Raw genomic sequence first — 20,318 nt, 5'->3', positions numbered from 1 at the left:
AGCATATTGATAAAGGATAGAAAACATTTTCCAAAAATGCATTTATGAATTTTACGAGAAATCTAAACTATAAAGTCATTCTGATACCTTAATCGTTACAGCTGGAAAACAAAGTAATTTCTCTGTGAAAACAGTAATTCAGTCCATTTACTTTGAAATGAACAATGGTATTTAGCATGGATTAACAATTCTGAACAGTGAAGCTGATAAAAGAGTTTCTCTCCAAACAAATTAATCTTTTAACATCTTGGCTAATGAGAAATCTAAATATGCCCTTAGTGTTTGCATAAAGAAAGGGTTACTAAGACAACAAATCAAACATTGTTCTAACCATAAACTGTATGGCCCCGTATGGATAACGAAAGCAGCACAACGGAGTGAACACAGGCAAGGTAGTGTACCTCCACCTGCTCGAGGGCTCTCCAGGTATGCTGGGGGGGAAATAACCAACAGGAAAAATAACATGGAAAAAAACCACTTGAGATGAACTGAATTCACTGCAAAATGGATGGAATGTTGAGAGCAGCTGAACATCAGTTAGAACAAAACGAGAGAGAGAGAAAGTAGCCTCCACCAGACCCAAAGAGCTTATGGAGGGAGAGAAATCGAGAAGTGGGATTTCCAGAGTATCCTCCCCTCCTCAGAATTCCTTGAGGACTCCCAGTTTGTTCATATAACTAATAATTAAGTGGATTGCCCCTGTATAGATAATGAAAGCCACACAACAGGGCCGCCGATAAACCAAGAAGGGGTTTCCACATACTCAAGGGACTACCAAGACACACAAATCAATAAAAAGACATCAATCAATCAAAAAAGAAGTTAAAACCCCTAAAGACCAGCCTGATGAGGACCAGAGTTTCAGACTGTTGAGAGCAACTGAATGTCTTTAAGAGAAAAGAAGTGAGGGAGGAGAAAATCTGCTTGCTTTAGGCCGGAAAGTGTCTAGAATCCTGGAGGGGGGAATTTTGGAGAGGTGAGATTTCTCAGTTATTCCTCCCCACCTGTGATTCTGGGTAGAATATAAGCTTGTAACTAGGGTTACCAGTCCCCAGTTGGGGGTGGGGGATCCCCCGGTTTGGACCGTCTCCCCCCAGTTCAGGGCTATCAGAAACTGGGGGAAATTACCCTCCCCAAACAGGCAAGAAACCAAAAGGGAACATGATGTGTCTATGGGTGATTCCGCACTAGACCTTAAATTCTGGTTCAACCCTGTGCCCGAACTTTCATTCTACACTGCACTCGAGTTCACCCCTGTAATTATCTCGGGGTATTTTTTGTTTCTACATTACATTGAGGACACCCCAGTTTCGCCCCACACTTGTCCCGGGATAAATGGATACTTTATGCGCAAGGCCACAAAAATGGAGCTCTTCCGTCAGGCATATGGGTAAGGAGCCACGTCTTACCATCTATGTCCTGTCCCAGTCTTATTCCCAGCCTGAGCCCACCGATAGTGGAGGTACTACTTATCTTATTATAGTCACATCACCATCGCTACGTTAAGGGTTTTAATAACTTACTGTGTTGTTTTATCTATGGCTCTCTTGTAAGCCGCCCTGAGTCTGTCCCGGCAGGGAGGGCGCGGTAAAAATCTAATAAATAAATAAATAAATTATAACCAGGGATAAATGCAAGGTATTGAGTCGTGAGTTGAACTCTGATAAAACCAGGGATGAGAGCCAAGTGCGGAAAGGACCCCTATCACCCAGAAGTGGGCAGAGACCCAAATGTGGCCCTTAGATACAAAAAACCTTACCCACCCCTGCATTCTAGTCATACAGTCCTTGCTAGGGAAAAAATGTTGGTTGTGTAGGTGCTCAGTCGTCTTGTATGGTGGGAAGAAACCAAGGGCACAACTGTGGCCAGAGAACAGAGCTCGATGAGAAGTAAGAGAAATAGAACCACATCACCAGATGGCTTTAATTTTCTTCAAAACAGACATGAAGAGGCAGGGAGGGATTAACTCATCCCACCAGGCCATTTTCCTGAAAGTAATCCCACCACCACCACAATTATTAGCCTATACTTTCCACCTGCAGGGCTAACAGCTACTTGACAAAGAATGCTTTCTCTTGGGAGGAGGGAAAGGTTTACCTCCCCTTGTCCCAAGACCACGACTTGAATCCAAAGCGAGTGTGCAAAAAACACATACAGCTGCTTTGGAGGGGGGGGGGGAATCTGGTCTCAGATCTCCAAGACATCATATTGAGCCACGTCATTTATTATCATTTATTCTTTGCAGTGGCTTATTGTCAATAGACAATGCAAGAAAGACACTGAATGATGACCAGATGCTTGGTGAGATATCCCTAAGATGACATGAATGAACGGGATAAGCAACAGAGATGTTATTGGCATTGCCCTGGGCAGATGACTCCATTCAGCTAAACTTGTGCTATGATTACTATTGACCCTTTCTTCCATGACACACTTACTGTGATGTCCTTGCTTATAAGGGAAACGGTTTTACCTTTAAAATACTCTCTGTGTATATATATTTGGTAGTTTTCTGCTGCCACCAGAAATTAAAAATTCCAATTCTCTCTCTTTTGGTAGTACGATTTAGGGTCTGGGCACTTCAGAGGACTATGTGGCCCTGAGGAAGTACTGTACTGATTTCTGGGATACGTTTAAACAAAAAATGATTTATTTAATAAAGAACAAAGTAGGTTTATGTTTATTTTGAACAGTTGCTGAAGAAAGGTACTTGTAAATATAACTGGCAAAGCTTGGTGTTACAAACAGTCTCTTAATCTCCAAACTCCACTCTGACAGGCTTGTACACTCAGTATACTCTCTCTTATATATAGCCACACAGGCTAGTCTCTGTTTTATTCACAAAGAATAGAATCAACTCTCTTAGTCACACAAACTAAACTGTTGGTCTTATTCACAGAGAATTAGACTCAAAATTTCATAGTCACACAGACTATGCTCACTCTTCAAACTTTACACACAAAATCCCTTCAAAACTCTTCTATACTTGTCTCTCTTCATAGACGCACACACACAAAATCCTCTCAGACACCCCTCCTCCCACACTCTCAGTCATCAGCCAATCAAAATACACTCACCTCCCTCTATCACTCTTCTTTCAGTACTGCAGTCAAACTAAACATCTAAAGGAACACACACACCAAAACATGAAATCATCACACTTACAAATTCATCAAAAGCCACAGCATGCCCCTACTGTCATCTAGGAAGTTTCATGTATTAAAGTCCCTAAGATAGCAAAATCTCCCACTCAAAAAGACTTTGGAAATCGACACTCTTTGCAATTGCAAAAAACTGTAGCGCATTCCCGTACGGATAAGTACACGGACAACAGATGCAAACAGAACCACTTCTGGGATAAGGAGCAAACGTATTCAGCCCTCAACAAGGTGACTTCGTGTTAGCAGTAATTTTAACAGCCTACTTCTTGGAGAAGGTAAAAAGCCGTACCTTCAATTGTAATGGCTTGATCCGCTCTCCTCTCCGGAGCCAATGCAGCCGCGCTCTGGTGGTAAAGCTGAGCCCCGCTCTTTGCTGTCCCTAGTCTGTTCACCAGCTAAAGAGAAGTGTGGAATGTTAGTTAAAAATATGTGAAGGCGACTGGCTAAAGAAGAAAGCCGATTCTTGCCTTTCCGCCACACCTGCTCACAAAGACTGAAGTTTCTACCTATGCATGAATTTTCGCTGCCGTTTCGTAAGCTCGTAGAATTGACGTTCCGGGGGAACATATTGCTTCTCCGCCATCTAAGAGAAATTACCACACTACACCTGTGTCCATGACAATACCCCTGCTCACCTCACACTCGTAGAATCCCACGTCGTCCTTACAGGCATTTTTTATCACCAGGACAATCACACCACTCCTTTGCTCACTGAAACTCTGGTGCTTATTTGGGTCAGTCAATAGATTTCCATCTTTATACCACCTGTTGGTAGAAGAACAAAGGAGAAAATGGAGGAGTCCTATGTGGAATACATTGACAAGGATTAGAGTGTGGGCAGAGGGTAAAGAATGACATTTATGGATGGGATGGAGAAAGTAGATAAAGAGAGCGTCTTTCCCCTCTCTTGTAAATAGGGATGTGAATTCGGTTCGTCCAAACCGAATGCACCCCCGAAAATGGCCCATTCGGACCCCTTTCGGGCTGCTGCAGGCTGATTCAGATTCTCTGATCTGAATTGGCATGCTGCCGAATTGCCGCCGAATTTCGGCGGCAATTCGGCCCCATTATAGCCTATGGGCCATTGAAGTCAATGGCAAAAACATAAGGTATATTCTAGGGGCTGGAGGGAAGGGGGTTTGAGGGAGAGGCTCCAAACTCGCAGGGTAGCTGCTGGAGCCTCTCTCCCCGAAAAACGAAAAAAAGGGGGTCCAATTCTTCTGCCCCCCAAACAGGTTGACCCTATCCCCTCCATTGTTCTCTATGGCGGGAAAAAATAACTTTCTTTCCCACCATAGAGAACAGGGGAGGGGATGGGGGCAACCTGTTTGGGGGCCTGTAGAATTGGACTCCCTGGTCCAATGCTCTTGAAACGTGGTTGGTATCTTGAAGAGAGGCTCCAGCAGCTACCCTGCGAGTTTGGAGCCTCTCCCTCAAACCCCCTCCCCTCCAGCCCCCAGAATATACCCAATGTTTTCACCATTGACTTCAATAGCCCATAGGATATAATGCAGCTGAAATTGACATTCGCCTGGCGGAAAGACTCCTGAAACTTCTGGTACTGACGAAACTGACATGCGGGAGTCTTACTGCCAGCTGAAATTCATTCTGCCCGATTCAGCCGAATCCGAATGGGCCGAATCTTTTTTTTTTTTTTGCACACCCCTACCTGTAATATTCAAACTTAGGAGCAACCAATAAAGTTGGCGGGCAGTAGATTCAGGATAGAAAAAGAAAATACGTCCTTACTCAATGAGTAAATTGAGACATTCACAGCCAATGGATATAGGGATAAGCACTGGTATAGATTTTCAGAGAGCTTTCAAGACTTGAAGCTCCTGTGATGGATGGCCAGAGAGGCAAGAGATGGAGCGGCAGTCAGATTGGCTAAGGGCCCAGGAACACACCTAGGCTGGTGGCCTGAAAGGGGGAGCTATTCCTTTGTCTGGGGGTGTCGTTGTTGGTCGTGGGTTGTGGTGTTCATTAGGGGAGCTGCCTCTCCCAGGTGCTTTGCCATGAAGGATGATAGAGTGGAATGATGCTAAAAATGGCTGCAGACAAACCAGGGAGGGAGGCATCATGCAACTAACAAAGACCAGATATACCATGGATTGTAAGTACCTAGTTGGTCAGTGTCCTTTCTATTTCATGTAGCGCACCTAGACCAGTTCTACTAATACCCTGAGTTTGCGCCTCATTGAAATAAAGTTGTTTAATTAGAGAGAGTCTGCAAAAGTCCTTGCCCACCTGGCTTGGATACTGGGCATGCTACAGTGACATCTGACAAGGTATAGATGGAACTCTATGTCTGGAGCAGAGATGCTCTGTCTTCTTGGTGCTTGGGGGGCAACAGTGGGAAGGCTTCTGGAGTTCTGGTTGGGCTGGTGGACTTCCTGATGGCCCCTGGTATTTTTGGCCACTGTGTGACACAGAGTGTTGGACTAGATGGGCCACTGGCCTGATCCAACATTGGCTTCTCTTATGTTCTTAAGAGCAAAGGTCCATCAATGGCTATTAGCCACAAGGTATAGATGGAAGAAGAAGAAGAGAAGAGATTGGATTTATACCCCGCCCTTCACTTGGAGTCTCAGAGCGGTTTACAAACTCCTTTCCCTTCCCCTCCCCACAACAGACACCCTGTGAGGTGGGTGGGGCTGAGAGAACTCAGCTGTGCCAGAGCTTGTGACTGACCCGAGGTCACATCAGCAGGTGCAAGTGGAGTAGAGTCCACATACTTAACCACTACACCAAACTGGCTCTGTCTGGAACACTCTGTCTGGGGCAGTGATAGTCAGCTCCATAGCTAGGGAATTTTTTGGGAGGGGGCCTTGGGGGGCCTGCCAGCTAATTAAATGTAAGTACAGTGCAGGGGTAAGTTGAAGCACTTTGGGGGCAGCCTGGGAGGGAGGGGGCCCAGAAGAAACACTAGGGGGGCAGGCCCCGTGGGCCCCATGTTAGCTATGTGCCAGAGTCTGTCTTCTTTTGATAGCCTGTCTTCCACCAGGCTTTTAATTAGGAGCCGCCCACCACTACCACCAACTACCATCATGAGTAACATCGTGGCAATAGGTTGGCCTATTATGAGATCGAGCGGGACTTAGTACTATATTTTATTACACGCCATCTCAAATTGACTGAAGATCGACCATCATTGCAAGCACTTTAACTGTATGATGTATAACTGTTTTATCTTGTTTTTAAATGTTTTATACTGATTCGGCACATGGTGCCGTTAACTGTGAGCCACCCTGAGCCCGTTCACGGGGAGGGCGGGATACAAATCTAAATAACAATAACAACAACAACAACAACAATAATAATAACAACAATAATAATTATTATTATTATTATTACTACTACTATTTTTGTTGTTGTTGTTGTAGTTCTGGTTGGGCTGGTGGACCTCCTGATGGCACCTGGGTTTTGGCCACTGTGTGACAAAGAATGTTGGACTGGATAAGCCATTGGCCTGATCCAACATGGCTTCTCTTATGTTCTTATGTCTGGGGCAGTGATGCTCTGTATGCTTGGTGCTTGGGGGGGAACAGTGGGAGGGCTTCTGGGGTTCTGGCCCCACTGGTGGACCTCCTGATGGCACCTGGGTTTTGTCCACTGTGTGACACAGCGTGTTGGGCTGGATGGGCCATTGGCCTGATCCAACATGGCTTCTTTTATGTTCTTATGTCTGGGGCAGTGATGCTCTGTATGCTTGGTGCTGGGGGGGGAATGGTGGGAGGGCTTCTGGAGTTCTGGCCCCACTGGTGGACCTCCTGATGGCATCAGGGTTTTGGCCACTGTGTGACACGGAGTGATCGACTTGGATGGGCCACTGGGCTGATCCAACATGGCTTCTCTTATGTTCTTACACCCTTGTGGCGTCAGCCCGATGCAACCCATGAGAGGGAATGGGGCTGGATTTTACCCGAGGTGGTGCCAGTGATGGTAAAAGGGAGGGCAAGACAGTGCCAGTCTTGCCCCACAAGGTGACAGAGATCATGATGGGTCCCTTCACCAGTGTCTCTTAAGGTGCTATTGGACTCTAGATGTTCTACTGTTGGTGACCCCAGGCCCTAAGGAGGCGAAGCTTGTTGCAACAAGGGCCAGGTCCTTTTCGGTGGCGGCTCCTACCTGGTGGAACGAGCTCCCGGAGGAGATCAGGGCCCTTTGGGACCTTTTACAGTTCCGCAGGGCCTGTAAAATGGAGCTCTTCCACCAGGCTTTTGATTAGGAGCCGCCTTAAATACCAAGGAGCAACCCTGTGCCCTGGTTCTACCACGTTCAGCCTGGTTCGCCGCACAAATCAGTCGATCTATCCGAGCCGATATGTGTATACCATCAGGGACTATCACCTAAGTAGTGGTGTGGCTTAATCTAGGAATTTTTTGCTCCTGAACTTTACTTGAGTACTGTTCTGGCACTTTAGGAAATGTTTATTGTTGTTTTATATATGATTTACGGTTTTTTTATGTATGGTTTTACCTGTATTCATGCATGTGTTTTTATGTAAGCCGCCCTGAGCCTGCCTCACAGGGAGGGCGACCGCAACCCTAGAGTCGGACTCGACTGGCTTTCGAGCAAGGGAAACCTTTACCTTTAAGCCGCCCTGAGCCCGCTTGCGGGAAGGGCGGGGTATAAATGTAATGAAAATAAATAAAAATAAAATAAGCATGACTACCCTCTGAATACCTCACAGGATTGTTGTAAGGATAAGATGGAGGAAAGGAGAACTATGCAAGTCACTTTGGGTCCCCACTGGAGAGAAAGGCAGGGTACAAATTAAGGAAACAGATAAATATTTTTTAATGTGATGAAATAAGAGCAGGACGACTTACCTGATCTGGGGGAAAGGGGCCCCTTCAATGGTGCACGTAAACTGCGCGTCTTCGCCATCCGCATAATACGCATGTTTAACCTTGTTGACGAACCGAGGAGGAACTGGAAAGCAAGATTAAGCCTAATGGGTTTTTGAAACCACATGGCTGAAAACCCAAATGGATATATACTCAAGCAAGCTGAGAACAACTAAGGGCTTATTCAGGAAAAAACAACAACAGTGTCCCGCATTCCTTGTTCTTCAGCTAGAAGCACACAACCGGGAGCTCAGAAAGTGTCCGGAAGAAATGCAAGGCCATCTCTACCCTACGCCAGCAAAGCCAGTCTTTTCCTGGCCATGTGCTCGTTTCTGTCAGCTAAATGGACTGGGGGACGAATCCAGGATGGTTAGCCCCACAGTCAAGCAAGGGGAGATGGTAGATTGGGATGGGAGCAGTGTTCCCTCTAAGCTGAGTTAGTGTGAGCCAGCTCACAGTTTTTTAGCCTCCGGCTCACACATTTTTGGTTTTAGCTCAGGAAGGACAGCTGCAGAGCAAACTAGTTTATGCAGCGGCCAAATGGCTCGCTCACAACTTTAATGCCAGCAGCTCACAAAGTAGAATTTTTGCTCACAGGACTCCACACCTTAGAGGGAGCATTGGATGGGAAGGACAGCAGCCTCCCCCTCTCTAAATTGCAAGCTGTCAGCCACTTTAGATGACAGTTTGCAACTGCTGCAAGTTAATCACTTCTGCCAGCCGAAGCAACCCTTCTGAGAACCAGCCAGCAGGTGGGGGTGAGGACTTCTATAGTCAAGAAAGCTAATACTTAGCTTGGAACACTTTAATGCCAGTCGCTCACAAAGTAGGATTTTTGCTCACAAGACTCCACACCTTAGAGGGAGCACTGGATGGGAGGGACAGCAGCCTCCACCTCCAGAGCCGCCTACCCTGCCACTGCATTACACACACACACACTCCAGAGCCAGAGTAGCTAATGCTGCTTCCCTCTGCATTCTCCAGGCATCTTTAAAGACAGCACAGCAAGCTGCATGTGCCGGTCATGGCTTCCTGAATTCTCACAGGAATCTGGGAAGCCCCATTAGGCATGCACAGCTTCCCATGCTGATTTAAAGGGACTTGGGGAAGGAAGGAGTCTCACCTGCTCCTGGATGGGAAAAGAGTGGGGCAATGGAGAGGGGGAGGCAGGGCACACCAGGCCGGTGGCCAGGATTTTGTGGCTTGCGGGGCAGATTGTTTTCCGTGGGGCTGAATTTCTCAGTGCAGAAAGAAAAGATGTTTCGCCAGTAGAAAAGTTGTTACCAATGTTCCCTCTAAGCTGTGGAGTCTTGTGAGCAAAAGTTCTACTTTGTGAGCTACCGGCATTAAAGCTGTGAGCGATTGATTTGGCTACTGCATAAATGAGTTTGCTCTGGAGCCCTCCTTCCTGAGCTGAGACACAAATGTGTGAGCCGGAGGCTAAAAAACTGTGAGCTAGCTCACACTAACTCGCCTTAGAGGGGACACTGGTTGTTACCAGGATAGATCTCTAAATTGCAAGCTGTCAGCCACTTTAGATGACAGTTCGCAACTGCTGCAAGTTAATCACTTCTGCCAGCCGAAGCAAACATTCTGAGAACCAGCCAGCAGGTGGGGGTGAGGACTTCTATAGTCAAGAAAGCTAATACTTAGGCAGAAACACTCTCTTAAAGGAGACCAGTTAGAAGGCATCCTAGAGGCCACCTACTCCAACCCCCCTGCTCACTGCGGGAATTAGTCAACTACAGCACCCCACTCTGCATAAAGGAACACATGCCTTTAAAAACATTTTAAAATGATTGGAAAAAAAAGAATTCACAGGAGAAATTCTTGTGGAACCGTGCCTTTGAGAAAGGGGGCAGAGCCTCCCAACCACCCCACCATAGCTATGTGCCTGGGGCACAGGCAACAAGAGGATAGCTAGAGGGGGCAGCAGCAACGGGGGCAGTATCCCATATTTAGCCATCAGATTGGCCCGGACAAAAGCATTCTATCTAGCAGAGTGAACAAACTGGAGGATGTCTCTCTTAGGGCAATTTCAGAGGGAGGCCTTCTTCCTTTCTCCGTCCAATTGCTATGGCAGAAGTTTCTGTTAGTAACTCTGCCTATCTGTAGCAGCTTCCAAACTCCTGTGTAGCCAAAATGGTCAGGCTAGACCGCTGTCAGAGGAAGCCCTTGCTGTGGTCGGAATTTGTTGGGGGCGGTTTTAACCACTGGAGCCATACAGTTGATCTGTACGCAGGATGACTGAATAGCTTTGGATGAAAATGCAGTAAAGAGAAGTAAACAACCAGATTATGGGTTAGATCCAGCCAGGTTTTCTACTGAATCTCACCCAAGCCTCTTCCTTACCACAGAACCCATCCCGTGCGGCTTTTGTCCATGGAAGTCCCATGATTCCTAGCATAAACAGTTTGGGTGGACCCCTCCTTTTGTTCTCATCAGAAGAAAAAACGACTGGATCTAACCCTATGGGATTAGGTGGCAGCTATCAAGGTGGACTCATTTTGCATGGCCAAGGGTTTATAGCACAGATTCGACCCATATGCAAACGTGAAGACTTCAGTGGTATGTCCAAGCGAACTCATCACATGACGCCTGGATATTTCCATGCAGTACGCAACAGGCATGTTATCAGAAGTTCTTTGAAACACAAGATGCTTTACCTTGAACAAAGATCTTTCCCAGGGTACTGGCATTGCCAGCAGGGCTGGCGGCGTAACACATATACTGCCCGGAGTCGACACCCGCCAAATTGTCGAGGATCAAAGTGCAGGAACCATCAGGATCTTCAATGACAATGTGATGAGGATCCACATCCACTGGTTTACCATCTACATGACAAAACAAAATGACCCAGTTTAGCAATAATTGTCATCAGCCTTCGCCCTGCTTTTTGGGTGTTAAAGTGTGTTTATATGTTTTTGTTTGATTACTGGATGTATACTTTCTTTTGCCCTGACCTGGACAGCCCAAGCTAGCTAGCCTGATCTCCTTAGATCTCGGAAGCTAAGCAGTGTCGGCCCTGGTTAGGACTTGGATGGGAGACCATCAAGGAAGTCCAGGGTTGCTATGCAGAGGCAGGGAATGGCCAACCACTTCTGGACAGCCCTTGCCTTGAAAACCCTATGGAGTGGTTAGCTGCCCTGACCTGAATGGCCCAGATTAGCCCAAGCTCATCAGATCTTGGCTGCTTTGCAGGGTCAGCCCTGGTTAGTACCCACTGGTGGACCTCCTGATGGCACTAGTATTTCTGGCCACTGTGTGACACAAGAGTGTTGGACTGGATGTGCCACTGGCCTGACCCAACATTGGCGTCTCTTACGTTCTTATGGATGGTAGACCACCAAGGAAGTCCAGGGTTGCTATGCAGAGACAGGCAATTGCAAACCACCTCTGAACGTCTCTTTCCTTGAAAACCCTAAGTCGGTCAACAGTGGGAGGGCTTCTAATGTCCTGGCCCCACTGGTGGACCTCCTGATGGTACCTGGTATTTCTGGCCACTGTGTGACACAAGAGTGTTGGACTGGATGGGCCTTTGACCTGACCCAACATTGGCATCTCTTATGTTCTTATGGATAAACATCTGGAGCAGAGGTCCATCGGTGGCTATAAGCCACAAGGTATAGATAGGGACTCTGGGGCAAGTGATGCTCTGTCTTCTTGGTGCTTGGAGGGGGGGTCAACAGTGGGAGGGCTTCTAATGTCCTGGCCGCACTGGTGGACCTCCTGATGGTACCTGGTATTTCTGGCCACTGTGTGACACAAGAGTGTTGGACTGGATGGGCCACTGGCCTGACCCAACATTGGCGTCTCTTACGTTCTTATGGATGGTAGACCACCAAGGAAGTCCAGGGTTGCTATGCAGAGACAGGCAATTGCAAACCACCTCTGAACGTCTCTTTCCTTGAAAACCCTAAGTCAACTGGGACTTGAAGGTGCTTTCACGCATACTTTATTTTAATTGTTTTTAATGATGAAATGTTTTAATGATTGGCGTTCACCAGCTTGGGGTGCCTATTTTGGTGGAAAGGCATCTGTCATGCTACCCCGTGGGTTGCCACCTTCCTCTGCCACCACTTTGGACCTAGGGTCCCTTGGGAAGGCCCAGAGTACCCTCCCAAGCCCAACCAAAAATGCCCCTGTTAAGCCGAGAAAATATAGGGGTGATGACCAGGCAGAGAACATAAAAATGGTTTATTAATACAGTAATGGGCAAGGTGGAGCTGCGGTGGCTCAAGTGGTTAAGACGCTGAACTGCAGGCTGTGGAAGGTCGGTAGTTCAGCAGTTCGAGACCCGAGTTGCTGCATGACGGAGTGAGCTCCCATCTCTAGTTCCAGCTCCTGCCAAGGGTTAGGAGTTTGGGAGTGCTCCTGGATGCCCACCTTAACAATGGAGGCCCAGGTAGCAGCTACTGCCAAGGCAGCCTTTTACCAACTGGTTCCGTTCCTCGAACGCAATGACCTGGCAACAGTGATTCATGCTATGGTCACCTTGAGATTAGGCTACTGCGGTGCTGTCTACATGGGGCTGCCCTTGTCAGATCCGGAAGCTGCAGCTAGTGCAAAATGCGGCAGCCAGGCTCTCTATACGAGACCACATCCAGCCTGTGCTGAAGGCATTGCACTGGCTGCCAATAGCTTACCGGATTCGTTTCAAGGTGCTGGTTTTGACCTTTAAAGCCTGATATGGTCAGGGGCCTGCCTACTTGAGGGACCGCCTTTTCCCACATGTGCCCCAGAGAGCACTGAGGTCAGGGACACAGAATCACCTGACTCTCCCCGGCCTGAGAGACGCCAGGTTGGCCGCTACTAGAGCCAAGGTCTTTTTAGTGGTGGCTCCACACTGGTGGAATGAGCTCCTGGATAACATCAGGGTCCTGCGGGACCTTTTACAGTTCTGCAGGGCCCGTAAAATGGAGCTCTTCCACCAGGCCTTCGATTAGGAGCCGTCACTGATGAATGTGCCACCGGAACACGCTATGGCCCATATGAAACACCGGTGGATATTGCCTCCCTCTATGGGATTGTATATTGAAGCCGCCATCATCTGCATTGCTCTTGTTGGAATTTTATGATGTTAGGTAGTTGTTTATGTGTATTTTATTGTATTTACTGTTTTATTGCTTTAATGTTTGTTCGCCGCCTTGAGCCAGTTCTCTGGCAAGGCGGGATGCAAGTTTAAAATAATAAATAAAACAAATAAATAATAGCTGAATTGACTGTTTCGTATTCAGTTGCAGAGACTGCCGAATATTCCAGAAAACCGAAAACACTTAGCCAGCATTAGTCATACCTTTATACCAGGTGACACCCGGCTTGGGAGTTCCTGTTACGCGGCAAGCTAACTTGACAGTTTCACCAAGTTCGGCTGTGCAGTCAGCCAGTTCCTCCTCAAACTCTGGCGGATCTGAAAGGAAACAAGATTTAAAATCAATTGTTGTCCACCGAGAAGCCCAGTTTAGCTCAAGCGGGTCAGGGTTTGGGAACTAAACAGGGCTGGCCATGATCAGTACTTGGCTGGGAGACCACCAAAGAAGGCAATGGCCAGCCACCTCTGCTCATCTCACGCCTGGAACACCCTTTGGAAGGGGTCAACATAGAATCATAGAATCACAGAGTTGGAAGGGGGCGTACATGAGTCAGGCTGCGACTCAACAGCCTGTTGTTCGTCTTCTTCCTTTCTTCTTCCTTCACCAAGAAGCACGGCAAGGACACACTGAAGGGGAAATAGAGACTTGATAGTTCTCTTGACGGCTGCAAAGAACTTAATAGCCTCAACTTGGAAACAGCCACATGTTACCACGGTAAACCACTGGTATCAGAGGGTCTGGGACTATTTTATTGCTGACAAAATTGCAGATTGGGTAGTTCAACATGATGATGCAATGGTCCACTCTAATTATATGGATAAGTGGTCCACCCTCCTTAAAGCGCACATTGAAATTATACTTACCATAACAGGTCCTGTAAATGTAAACTATAATTCTTTATACATGCTTTATTAAATTCTTGAATATTTGGATAGGATTTGCATTTATATGTTCTTTAGGTAAAGGTAAAGGTTCCCTTGCTCGAAAGCCAGGCGAAACCGACTCTAGGGTTGCAGTGCTCATCTCCGTTTCAAAGCTGAAGAGCCAGCGCTGTCCAAAGACGTTTCCGTGGTCATGTGGCCGGCATGACTAAACACCAAGGCGCACGTAACACTGTTACCTTCCCACCAAAGTGGTACCTATTTATCTACTTGCAATTTCTTGCTTTCGAACTGCGAGGTTGGCAGGAGCTGGAACTAGAGATGGGAGCTCACTCCGTCATGCGGCACCTGGGTCTCGAACTGCTGAACTACTGACCTTCCACAGCCTGCAGTTCAGCGTCTTAACCACTTGAGCCACTGCAGCTGTTCTTTACTCATTGTTAATATGTTCTTTACTCATTGTTAACTTACGCATTGGTGGATAATATGCATTCAATTTGCTTTAGAAGTATATATTTATATATTAGAATCTGAAAATATCACATGCTTAATATTTTGCTGTTTGTATAATCACTTGCCCTGCATGTTCTATTACCATTAATGCATGCTCAGTACTCTGTGTTATGATATGTTGTTATAGTTTATAAATTAAATTAAATAAAACTAAAAAAAAAGTTGAAGGGGAAAGTTAATTGATGTAGAAGTACACAGCAAATGCAACGAACATGAAATTGAGCCAACTTCAGAGGACGGCGGAAGACAGGAGGGCCTGGCGGGAGCTGGTCCATGGGGTCGCAAAGAGTCAGACTCGACTGTGCGACTGAACAACAACAACACAGCAAAGAGCCTTAGGGAGAAGAGCTTCGAGTCGTCTTTCTCAGATGAAACTCACCCCAAACCGGCAGGCTGATGCGATGCTGGATACCACAGATTTCCTTCACCCAAGAGTTCTTGATGATGACAGTTCGGGCTTGAAACACGTATTTACGGACCGAATCTTCCCGCTCATGCCAGATCTCAAATGACCGGTCATCCCCTTCTACCAGATCGTTTACATCTATGTTTGATAGCTGGAGAATTGGAGGAGAGAGTGTTAAAAGTTAAGCGCCAGTAGAAAGGCTAACAAAATACGAGTTCGAGGCTAACAAAATACGAGTTCAAGGCTAACAAAATACGAGTTCAAGGCTAACAAAATACGAGTTCAAGGCTAACAAAATACGAGTTTTCCTGAGTGTTTAAAGAAGTGAGCTGTGTCTCACGAAAGCACATACCCTGCCACGAATTTTGTTAGTCTTTAAGGTGCTACTGAACTCTTGCTCTTTTCTAAAGCTGCAGACTTAACATGGCTACCCATCTTGATCTATCTCTGTTTTTTTAAAAAAAAATATCACTCTTTATTTATTATTAAGTTCACAACAAAAGAGCAATCCAAAAGTTAAACTTTTATAACATTATCACCCGGTAGATACTCCCTACGGTAAACATATTTTTTTTTACAATTTTTGTATACCAACATAACCACTCATATTGACACATGTTTGCAATAACCTTACGATTGTAAATCTTGATATGTCTCCATAAAAGTTAAGTAGGCTTGAAATAATGTAAATACATAAACAGCTAAAGCGGGGGTGTCAAACATGCGGCCCGGGGGCCAGTTCAGGCCCCCAGAGGGCTTCTATCAGGCCCGCAGTGGAACTCGCTGTCTTCTCTTTCTTCTTCCACTTCTGCTGCTGCTGCGTCATCATAGGTTTTCAGCTTACAGATACACACCTGAACAGCATACTCAAGATTGCAACAGCACAGACATTTTGAGGCAATAATTCAGAACAAGAGGTGTCAGTTATCAGATACGGTTAAATAAACAAAAATATGGCAGGGCTGTTAATGTTTTAAGCATGTTTTTATTTTAAGTAAAAAAAACCCACTTTGTGTTTGTGTCCTTTATAAAGTTTATATCTCAGCTACCTAGCATTACATTTTATGACACACCTGGCCCGGCCCAACAAGGTCTCATTTATGTCTGATCCTGCCCTCATAACAAATGAGCTCGACACCCCAGAGCTAAAGATTTCTCAACTCTAAACCTCTGCACTGGAGTTGGCTACGGCCTCCCTGCAAGGTTTTATTTATCTGTTTAGCCAAACAGTCTACTCTGAGATGGCCTCTGCTTACAGATAGGATGCATTAATCTATATATTCTAGACAAACTGTTGCAAGATAGGTCAACAGATCTTCTCAGTGTTTCTTTAAAGCTAAACTGCAGCCATACAAGTGCTAGTTCGAGCTGGGAGGTAGGGCAGGAGATTATTATTAAAAAATAAGAAAAATAACAACCCCACCTTCATCATGTTCTTGAAGCCATAGCTGTAGGTGTCTGTCTTGGTGTCTCGTTTGGGCTTGCAGACTAAGAGGTAGTTCTTGAAGAGGAAGACATGTCGTTTGTGACCCTTCCAGGCCATTCGGGATCCAGGGGCCCCCTCCCACACGATGAACTGTCCCTGAAGAGACAAGGAGAATTCAGTTGGCAGAGTTGCTGGCCTTTGGCAGAGGTTAGGAGCACTCCAGTTTAATGCAAATGTTCTTCAGGGAAGCAATTCTTTACTGAGTTGGATCCAGGCATGACAGACATAAGAACGTCAGAAGAATCCCACCGGATCGGACCAGTGAGGGTCCATCTAGTCCAGCCTCCTGTCCCACACAGTGGCCAGCCAGTTCTGCTAGAGGGCCATCAACAGAGCACAGAGGCCAAGGCCTTCTCCTAAGAACAGCATAGGAAGAGCCCTGCTGGATCAGGCCAGTGGTCCATCTAGTCCAGCATCCTGACTCACACAGTGGCCAACCGGTTCCTCTGGAGGGCCAACAACAGGGCAGAGATGCCCAGACCTTCCCCTGAAAAGAACATCCGAAGAGCCCTGCTGGATCAAACCAGTGAGGGTCCATCTAGTCCAGCCTCTCGTCTCACACAGTGGCCGATCAGTTCCTCTGGAGGGCCAACAACAGAACATCGAGGCCGAGACCGTTCCTCTGGAGGGCCAACAACAGGGCAGAGAGGCCGAGGCCTTCCCCTGAGAAGAACATCAGAAGAGCCCTGCTGGATCAGACCAATGGACCATCTAGTCCAGCGTCCTGTTTCACACAGTGGCCAACCTGATGCTAAATGCAAATTAATGGGCTACTGACATTAGTAAATATAATTTGAAACAGACAATCACATACTACTAAACATCGCTAATAATCCTTTTGACTAACATAACTGTGGGATCCAGTATGGCTCCCAACCTTTAATTTCTTTCATATTATATTTGGAAGATACTTTGTCTTTCAAAAAACAAACAAACACACTAGCCAAGACCTTGCCTAAAAACCCCATGGGAGGGGCTGTGGTTGACTGGCAGAGCCTCTGCTTGGCATGCAGAAGGGCCCAGGTTCAATCCCCAGCATCTCCAGTTAAAAAGACCAGGCAGGAAGTGATGTGAAAGACCTCAGCCTGAGACCCTGGAGAGCCGTAAAGAGCAGTGCATCTGCTTGGCATGCAGAAGGTCCCAGGTTCAATCCCCGGCATCTCCAGTTAAAAAGGACCAGGCAGGAGGTGACGGGAAAGACCTCCGCCCGAGACCCTGGAGAGCTGTAAAGAGGGGCTGTGGCTCAGTGGAAGAGCCTCTGTCTGGCACGCAGAAGGTCCCAGGTTCAATCCCTGGCATCTCCAGTTAAAAAGGACCAGGCAGGAGGTGATGGGAAAGACCTCCGCCTGAGACCCTGGAGAGCTGTAAAGAGGGGCTGTGGCTCAGTGGAAGAGCCTCTAGGTTCAATCCCCGGCATCTCCAGTTAAAAAGGACCAGGCAGGAGGTGATGGGAAAGACCTCCGCCTGAGACCCTGGAGAGCTATAAAGAGGGGCTGTGGCTCAGTGGAAGAGCCTCCGCCTGGCATGCAGAAGGTCCCAGGTTCAATCCCTGGCATCTCCAGTTAAAAGGACCAGGCAGGAGGTGACGGGAAAGACCTCCGCCCGAGACCCTGGAGAGCTGCTGCCGGTCTGAGTAGGCAAGACTGACTTTGATGAACCGAGAGTCTGATTCAGTCGGAGGCAGCTTCTTGGGCTGTGAGTCAGCTGTGACATGTTGGCACTTTCCACCACCCGCCACAAAATCTTATGCCGGAAATAATATTTCATTAATCTTTTAGATCCCAGAAGACTCCTATTTATCACTGCTCAGAATAAGACTCTGAGGCTTCCGTTACCTGTCGGATGGGCTCCCCGAGGATTTCGAGGGTCCCGGGATAATTCTCAATGAGCGACACGTGGAGGTTGTTTTCCGCGCGCCTGGAGAGCGCAGACACGATGGCGTAAGCCTGCTCCAGCAGCGCACAGTTTTGGTTGCTCCTTGCCTTGTTCCGGATTAATTCCTGTTGGGGGAGGGGAGAAATGGATAATGCATACAACCCTATGTCGTCTAATTGAGGAGGTCTTCCTTCATTTAGAAAACTTATATGCCGCCTTTTCCAGAGATAGCCTTGAAGTGGCTTACAGCTAAGATAATAATATAAAAACCATCAGAACACCCCCCCATAAAAAGCAAAGCTATTAAAACACACACATAAAATAAGTCAATGCCATCCAAGCACAATAATATAAAAACGGGGTTAAAAACCATTAACACAAGACAGAGCGTATGAAAAGTACTGAGTTCGGACACGTGGCGTAGAGATCAGCTCATAGTTCGCTTCAAAGTGCTGGCTCCTACCTTTAAAGCCCTATATGGCCAGGGTCCGACATAGCTGAGGGACCGCCTTTCCCCATTGATACCCCAGAGAGCACTACGGTCGGGGGCTCAACATCGACTGGTGATTCCAGGCCCCAGGGAGGCCAGGCTTGTGGCAACCAAGGCCGGGGCCTTTTCAGTGGCAGCTCTTACCTGGTGGAACAAGCTCCCAGAGGAGATCAGGGCCCTGCGGGACCTTTCACAGTTCCGCAGGGCCTGTAAGACGGAGCTCTTCCGCCAGGCTTTCATATAGGGGCCGCCGCCACCATCACTACCACCTGACTCATGGGAACATGGGGCATTGAGATGGCCCATTATAAGAGCGATGGCCCACGATAAGATCGAGTTACAGTATTCTGATGGAGCGGTACTGCCGATTCGGGCTTGAGTAACATCTACTGATCACCGTCTTGACTTGACTGATTTGACTAAATGGTTAATATGAACATCCCAGAGCACTTTAATTTTGATAAAATGGCTGTTCTTATGTGTTTTAATGTTTTATACTTCGCACACGGTGCCCTTGTCTGTTAGCCGCCCTGAGCCCGTTCGCGGGGAGGGCGGGATAAAAATAGAATAAATAAATAAAACAAAATAAATAGTTTATTAACTCACTGGAAATTAGACTCTGATTGTCACATTATTAACTGCCGCAATGCCCCTATATAAATCAATGGTGCAACCTCATTTGGAATACTGTGTGCAGTTCTGGGCACCACACCTTAAAAAGGATATTATAGCTTTGGAAAAAGTGCGTAAAAGGGCAACTCGAATGATAAAAGGGTTGGAACACTTTCCCTATGAGGAAAGGTTACGGCGCTTAGGGCTCTTTATCTTGGAGAAAAGCGCTTAGGGCTCTTTAGCTTGGAGAAACGATGACTGAGGGGTGACATGATTGAGGTTTATAAGATTATGCATGGGAAAGAGCAGGTAGAGAAAGAGGTACTTTTCTCCCTTTCTCACAATACAAGAACTCGTGGGCACTCCATGAAATTGCTGAGCAGTTGGGTTAGAACGGATAAAAGGAAGTACTTCTTGACCCAAAGAGTGATTCACACATGGAATTCACTGCCACAGGAAGTGGTGGCGGCTACAAGCATGGACGACTTCAAAAGGGAATTAGATAAGCATATGGAGCAGAGGTCCATTCGTGGCTATTAGCCACAACGTATAGATAGGGGCTCTGGGGCAAGTGATGCTCTGTCTTCTTGGTGCTTGGGGGGGGGGTCAATAGTGGGAGGGCTTCTAATGTCCTGGCCCCACTGGTGGACCTTCTGATGGCACCTGGTATTTCTGGCCACTGTGTGACACAGAGTGTTGGACTGGATGGGCCTTTGGCCTGATCCAACATTGGCATCTCTTATGTTCTTAAATTCTTTCATTTATATAAGATGGTTGCTAACCCAACTGTTTTAAATACTTAAGTTTTAGACAGATATATCAGGCCTCTTTTTGTAGCAGGAACTCCTTTGCATATTAGGCGACATACCCCTAATGTATCCAATCCTCCAAGAGCTTACAGTGGCCCCTATAAGAAGAGCTCTGTAAGCTCTCCGAGGATTGGCTACATTA

At 46.9% G+C, this 20,318-nt stretch overlaps 1 protein-coding gene across 1 annotated transcript in view; it reads right to left on the bottom strand.

Annotated features, from left to right (window-relative positions):
* Window positions 1-3,450: 3,450 nt before the first annotated feature.
* The window catches only part of OBSCN (obscurin, cytoskeletal calmodulin and titin-interacting RhoGEF), a gene marked incomplete at both ends in the record, with an annotated part of 222,594 nt that continues 205,726 nt past the window's right edge, over window positions 3,451-20,318 (bottom strand). Inside the window, 8 exons of the mRNA XM_015424328.1 lie at window positions 3,451-3,556; window positions 3,797-3,926; window positions 7,994-8,096; window positions 10,678-10,845; window positions 13,308-13,421; window positions 14,878-15,055; window positions 16,328-16,486; window positions 18,226-18,390. Coding sequence (XP_015279814.1) covers window positions 3,451-3,556; window positions 3,797-3,926; window positions 7,994-8,096; window positions 10,678-10,845; window positions 13,308-13,421; window positions 14,878-15,055; window positions 16,328-16,486; window positions 18,226-18,390 — 1,123 coding nt within the window. The remainder of the gene's footprint in view (window positions 3,557-3,796; window positions 3,927-7,993; window positions 8,097-10,677; window positions 10,846-13,307; window positions 13,422-14,877; window positions 15,056-16,327; window positions 16,487-18,225; window positions 18,391-20,318) is intronic.

Source organism: Gekko japonicus, unplaced genomic scaffold, assembly GCF_001447785.1.
Source record: "Gekko japonicus isolate JY-2015 unplaced genomic scaffold, Gekko_japonicus_V1.1 scaffold2733, whole genome shotgun sequence".
NCBI classification, from domain to species: domain Eukaryota; kingdom Metazoa; phylum Chordata; class Lepidosauria; order Squamata; family Gekkonidae; genus Gekko; species Gekko japonicus.
Note: the sequence above shows the minus strand (reverse complement) of the source record. Positions and strands in the feature narration are given on the sequence as shown.